The following is a 7,036-nucleotide window of genomic DNA, read 5'->3' as shown; positions in this document are numbered from 1 at the left end:
TTTTATAGTGCATGCAAACGTGAATATAACTCATCATTTTCTCTCATATTGTTATATTAAGATGCAATTGAAACTCAAAAATATTTGATACAACATTATTCTATATCTAATCTAAGCTTGCACAATCTTGCATTTTGTTCAATCTAAAACATTATAATGTCATCATTCACTTATATATTCTATAGATCTCTCGAAGTGGTAGTGATAGGTCAATTGGTTGAATATAAAGATTGGAAAAGGGGTTCCTTCTCGGTAGCCAGAGATATCTCATCATTCTTTTGAACGTTGGACGTTGAACAAACCAACTAGTTTCTAAAATGCAAATAATATATCGTCATATATTATAAATCTAACGGCAAATACTTGAGGTTGCAGTTTAAAAAAAAAAACAAAAAAACAAAAAACAAAAGACAACTATATTACATGCATTTGGACATTTAAGAAGCAACATAGACGATCTAAATAACATTTGCAAGAGAATGCTACATCTAATTTGATGACAAGACTGTCGTTTTCAAGTCGATCTCAGTAAGAATCATATCATCTAAATATACAATAAGATAAAAGGACATACGTTATCGAGTTACGATAGGTAAGTTGACATGCTTTCTCAAATCCTCCCTCAATAAGAATCTTTGAGATTATCATACCATGTATCCAATACTTGTTTTAATCCATAGATAGCTTTGAGGTTGTAAGGAAGGAATCAAAGAAAACAACACAAACTTATGGAAGAATTTGTTCTTGGAGGTTGTAATCAATATATATATCCTTCAAAAACCAATTGCAGTGAAGAACAGGTTCGTTCTTGGAGGGTTGTAGAACTCAAACTATGGTTATACAAAACTGAACTGATGGAATAATTAACAGAATTACACCAAGATATCCCAACTGAGGTGAGTGAGATTCTAAGTCCTTTTGTTTGCTAAAAGAAACGTGAAATGTAGAAAAAGGAAGAAAAAACGATTGAAGAAAAAAAGCATGAGCCTAAATAGTACAGCGGCCTATCCAGATTTTGGTGGGTATTGTTCTAGATCCCATCATTTCTTCTTGCTAAATCAATGAAAAGTCGAAAGGCATTGGCATCATCATTTTCGGCATAAAAGAAGCTGTACCTTCAAATGTTGAGCAAAATGTGGACCAGAAAGGAGCTTCATATCAATTTCTATCTTGTGCCAGCCATGGTATGAGATATCACAGAACTTCATGAGCTTTTCCATAGTACCTATTTATAAATGGAGCCTGGAAAGCCTAAAATGTTAGCTTGCATTGCAGAAAATGCAGGCAAATCCTTGTGAGAGGAAATTACTCATTGAGATTTTCAAGAATGTATCGTTGAAATAATGGGGTAGAGTTCCAATCTTCAACTTTTAAGACATACACATTCGTTTTCATATTTATCAATTTTTAGGCCCACTAATCTCACATTAAAACTAGCAAAAAAAATTCTCAGAATGAAATCCTAAGTAAATGGGCATCATAGCTTTAACTCTTTTCCTTTTGACTCATTTATTATTTGCATGAACATATATTGACCACTAGCTCAACTCACGCTCGAGATTGTAAATGTGTATAAGCTTAAATGAGCATGGAGGGAAAGCACCTGGATTACAAGTTAATTAAAGAGGTATCAAATTCATAGCTAGAGGCTTATGATGTACGTGATGCGTGAGCTAGGGAGAGTACTTAGGGATTGTCAGCTGATAAGGAGTAAAGTTTTAAATTTTTAATCATCTTCCATCAGTTTGGGTTTTGGGAAGCTCTCAAATCTTACCCATAGTTGGTAAATAAGAATGAGATTTATAAAAATGCAGTTCAAGATCAGACTTTTTCACTCTTCATTGGCCAAGAGGCTTAAAGCAAGATTTAATCTTACCTTAACGTTGGATATATCGGGTGTATCAGGTGTTTGTACAGGGTAAAACTTGTAAAATTTCATCTTCTCAAATGCTTCTTTAGTTTCTTTGCTCATTTCCTCAATGGCTTTATTCCGTGCTTCCCTAGCCTGGAAGAAGATCGGATAAGATCTGAATGCAATTGTAACTTATTACAAACAGAATCACAACGATATGACTAACAACGTTTACCTCTCTATTAGCTTTCTTGGCCTCTCTAACTTTCTCCCTTACAAAATCCTATTAATCGAGAACTGTCATCAGGTAAGTTTTTATAAAGATAAATAGCAGTAATGTGGCTACAACACTCGACAAACTATTACCTTGAAGGCATCCTTTTGATTTTCCGATAATTCTTCATCCTCAATCAACTTATCCGTGAACTCCTGAACATACGTGAAAACAAAGCATAAAGATAAAACTCTAGGGAAATTTCCCTTAAAGAGAACTTTCAGAAACGACCAGCAACCTAAGTTATTAAAAGATAACAATTAAGACAGTCATTTGAATTAATATCTTGTACCTCGAGTTCATCAAATCCCCAATCAAACTCACAGAAAACCTGCAGATAACAAAAGAGTTAAACTTACATATAGATTTGCAGTTCCCCTGCATGATCATCCTAATCCAAATGGGCATCAAAATCTGAAAATATGAGCATATAAATTTCAGATTGTGAATAAGATGCTCAACTAATCTCTTCCCTATACACTATGCATTCATGAGCCCTTTTTTAAAACAGCGTGGATTAAAAGCTTACTGGCTTTGGGTCGGCTGGAAAAATAATTGGAACCTCGGTGCTTTGTTCAAATTCGTCTTCCTTAAAGGGTTGGTAAAAATCTGCCAGAAGGAAGAAAAAAAAGTATGAGATATGGATATGACAAACTTGTATAGACTTAGATTATCTAGATGATAACCACTAATCAGATTATCTAGATGACATTAAAAATCAGCAGAATGTGTTGGTGGAAAATTACAGCTAGAGATCAGTTTTCCTCTCAAGAAGGTATTTCACTCTCTTCACATGAACTTTCAGCTCTTCCCCTCTCATCCAATAAATTATCAATCATGATATTAGCAACCAAATTGATCGATGAACTTACAGGGTAAGCAATACTCATATTTCTTGACACGATCTATTTTCAAATGCTTCAAAGCAGCTCTGCAAAAACAATTGCGCAAGCATCAAGCCATTTATAAATAAGAACAATTAAAGGTGAGCAATAAACAAATTTTTGTTGAAGTGGCATTTCAAAAATAATAAATAAATGGGAAGTGGAAAGTCATTCTCATATTTGTACCTTCTCTGAGTGCAACTGAGGATGAATATTTGAGATTTTAATTTATCAACTCTGCTATCTCTGAAGAAGAATTGGATTGCATGGTCAATTATAAAACTTAGTTAGAATCTAAAAGATGCTATGAAAAAATCACAAATTAAGACCTTTTCTCCAGAGGAATATAAGGAACCCAGTCCATTTTCATCTGTTTCATGGGAACTATCTCTTCAGCCTCTCTTTGAACAGAATTGATGCCAATTTTATCAGAAGGTGGGAAAGGAGATGCAACCTGTAGAATCATAAAAACAAATAGCTGTAGGAATTAAATTCCATGGTAATACGGTGGATGTTAATAAATGAGAAAAGTAAAAGTCAACTGATAACATCTTTCAATATGGTATTCCATTTTCTTTATATGTTGTCACGGAATTAACATCGCTACTAAGAGAAACTATATCTTGGCACGACAAATGCAAAAGGCCACAGACATTGCATAAAGGAAAAGATAAATATTGTAACATAAAATGTACAATGAAAAAGAAAATTGAAAATGCAAAAGTTCTAAGACCTTCTTAACACCTAGAACAAAACCCCACTAACTAGTCACTTCAAGAAGATTTCGCGTATGTATTATGCATAAAAACAATAAACAATCAACACCATAAAAAAATTAATAGAAATATAATGACTTACAGCCACCACAACAGGTATGCATATAACTTTATTTTCTCCCTTGAAAGGAACCAATTGAGCTGCACAAACAGGAATCGACATAAATAGACTACAAAAAGAAAGGTAAGGAGAGTAAACTTTTGAATGGGGTTGGAACAACATGGTAGACATTAATAAAATTATCTTGTATATGTTTGTAACATATAATATAAGAATTTTAGTAAAGCTACTTACGCTCTGTACAACCAAATAGATAAACCTTCTCGCCATACAACTTTCCTCCCTCTTCAAACGCATCCTGACAATAATTGCAAATGTTATATCACCCACTCCAATAAATTCACATCCAACATAAATTAAAAGAACCAACCAATATTGGACTATGAGAGATTATCAAACTCACTTCAAGATTTGAGAAATTCCAGTTGAATTGATAAACCGAGTCCAATTGATCCCACTGAAATAAAAAGACCATGTAAATGTATTAGTAACAGAACAACAAGACTACTGACAAGAAGAAACAAGCACCGTCGTTTACACCAGACCTCTGTCCCAACAGGAAATGCTGCTTTCCACAGATCTTCCTGCATTCAGTAATTGCTATTTGTAAGTAAATCAAAAGAAAATATTAATTGGCAAACCACATTCAGCCAAAATTCCCAAAAACATCACGAATGCAGGTAAAGTCAAACTTACTAAAAACAAGCATTTTATTCCAAAAATTTGCTACAAAAATCCAAACATCATTTCCGAATTAAAGAAATCATTAACGAAGCAAAAGATAGAAGTTGATTGAAGCTGAGTACTTTCGAGCACTAAATCATTCAAGAAACCCATAAGAGCAAATGAAACCACACACACAAATTCCTCCTACAAGCATCCACAACAGTACTTGGGCACATCCAACATTCTTCCTACTCAATTTCCCATGAAAGAAAAAAAGCAAGTGGAGAATAGGATAATTCATGACAGTGGAAACCCACGACCCAGGCAGGAAATTAAAGAAAATCCCATAAAATAACAACCAAAACTACGAAAGACTCAAGAAATGGTGTAGGCAGAATGTAGAATACCAAGTTACGCTTGTCCTCAAAGTACTCGGGTTCAGATTCGGGTTTGGGAAGCTTGGTCCGCTTGGCCCGAGATGGAGCTTCCTTGGGCTTAGGTTCCGCAGGTTTATCCTGCTCCTTTCGAGTTGCTTTTCTTTTAGTACCTTTCCTCATTGTGTTCTGAAACTCAGCAGGAAAACGAAAGGGAGTGCGAAGAATAAGGAGAAGAGAGTGCTGCGGCGGATTGAAACCGAAGGATCCGGATTAGAAACTGCGAATGTAGAGGGAAAAAGATGGAGATGATGAGAGAGAGAACAAAAGATTAGGGTTTTTGGAAATTGGGGATTTTTGAGCGTAAGATCAACGCCAATGCTTCTTTCCTTCCACCACAGAGGCGGGACGTCTATTGCTTGAAATCCAAATTGATTTCAAATTTTCATTATTTTCCTTTTTCCTTTTTTTTAACTGAGAGACCGACACAGACAAAGTTATTATTATTATCATTTTTTATTTTCCCACATAATGGTAATTACTTTGTTAAAATATAATTGAGATTCTTTCAATTCAGTTTCTCAAAATTAATTTCTTTATATTTATATACTATATTAAATGAGATAATTAGAGAACGTTTACATTTACTTTTTGCCTCTATTTTTTTTTAAGTAAATAACAACCTTGTCCTTAGAGTACAACTCTTCGCTTCATTCCGGTTGAGCGATGTTAGGACAATAGAAGTACATCTTTATCCATGTATAAAAGTATGATTATTCGAGTTTAGAAGTCTGTTGATAGCCTTCGATCTTTGGGATACGACTCTTCGAATTTAGATGTCTATTAATTGTTTGTGTATGGATGGTTACACAATTGAATAATAAACTATAAAGGTCATAAACACGTGTATTGCACGTAAATCATTACTAATATTAATTAAATTGTAGCGATAATTTTTATGTAATAAAATATAATATGTAAATATCTGGTCGAAATTTATAATAAAAATGTAGATAATGAAGAAAAAGTTCTCTGTATAGTCTAAAAATATGTCAAACAAAATGGTATTTTAACATGATTATTTGTATATTCTCAATATTGAGATTTGTTTTATCAAAACCTTCGCTTCAAAACATATTACCGCACCCATTGCACATAATACTTTTGACTCATTTTGAATTTAGAAGGCACATACATAATTATTACAATTTAAAAATAAAAATAAAAATAGTTGTTAGAACTTATAAGTCATTTTGAATCTATGAGATAAAAAGACTGAAAAAGGATTTTCTACCCATATAATCTAAATAAATAGGTTAAATTATACAATTTTTTAAATTTTTTATTATTTTACACAAAAATATGGCTCAATTAATCTTTTCAACCCTCGTTACTATTAATTTTTTTAAAGAAACATACATAGTTATATAAATATCAGAAGAAACATGTAAATGAAATTTATTGCGGTCGTGAACTTTTCAAAATAGTTTTTTTTCAAAACCTATATAAGCAAGAAAAGTTTTTTCAAATATTAAAAAATCGTCCCATAAATGAGAGCAATAATCAACAAGAAGCTTCGAATGAAAAAACAAAATATATTTGATATATACAACATTATATATTTGCATTTTCTATAAACAAACCAAGGTATATTTGATAAATGTATGAACAAGACAATTTGTATATCATATCATCTTATATACAAAAGAATATATGTGATGTATATTTACATCTTCCAATATATTCGACATATACTTGAGAGGTGATCCATTTTCAGTTAGAAATATGAAAGAAAATAAACAAAATATCTTGAAACGAAGAAAACATTAATTTGAAATATTATGTTTTAGATGAATATCAATCAAAATCAATAAATAACAAAAACAAATTCAAAATTAAAAAATGACTCTAATAAGAAAATAATTAAATATTTGCAAAACTGATTGATGAGAGACAATGTAATTAGTGACATCTCAACCAAATAAAATTCAATTCAGAAATGATATATTTTTAAATTTAAAATATTAAAAAATTAAAAGATGAAAGAGAATATATGGAAAGGTTAAAAATGTTTAAATATATTTATTAAATATTATTAAATTTTAGAAAAATTGTGAAATATTAATTACTTAAATCTTTCAAATTGACT

The 7,036-nt window shown here is 31.8% G+C and overlaps 1 protein-coding gene across 4 annotated transcripts; it reads right to left on the bottom strand.

Moving 5' to 3' along the window:
* Positions 1–726: 726 nt before the first annotated feature.
* Positions 727–5,331, bottom strand: LOC120070230 (protein HEAT INTOLERANT 4-like). 4 transcript variants are annotated; one of them, XR_016531432.1, is made up of 14 exons: positions 4,921–5,327; positions 4,393–4,431; positions 4,251–4,304; positions 4,082–4,145; positions 3,869–3,927; positions 3,340–3,464; positions 3,197–3,256; positions 2,999–3,057; positions 2,656–2,735; positions 2,419–2,540; positions 2,219–2,281; positions 2,088–2,149; positions 1,877–2,005; positions 727–1,242 (listed from the first exon to the last, which is right to left on the bottom strand). XR_016531432.1 is itself a non-coding variant. In XM_039022114.2 (14 exons), the coding sequence occupies exons 1-14, from the start codon at positions 5,068–5,070 to the stop codon at positions 1,195–1,197; spliced, it is 1,017 nt and encodes a 338-aa protein (XP_038878042.1). In that variant the 5' UTR covers positions 5,071–5,331; the 3' UTR covers positions 727–1,194. The 4 variants fall into 4 exon arrangements, 1 of the variants encoding a protein (XP_038878042.1); XR_005479812.2 differs by having other exon boundaries at positions 2,088–2,135; XR_016531435.1 differs by having other exon boundaries at positions 2,419–2,457.
* Positions 5,332–7,036: the final 1,705 nt, after the last annotated feature.

This window comes from Benincasa hispida, chromosome 1 (genome assembly GCF_027475165.1).
Source record: "Benincasa hispida cultivar pf3 chromosome 1, pf3_genome.v1.1, whole genome shotgun sequence".
In the NCBI taxonomy this organism is placed as follows: Eukaryota; Viridiplantae; Streptophyta; class Magnoliopsida; order Cucurbitales; family Cucurbitaceae; genus Benincasa; species Benincasa hispida.
The sequence above is the reverse complement of the archived record's forward strand: the minus strand, read 5'-3'. Positions and strand labels throughout refer to the sequence as shown.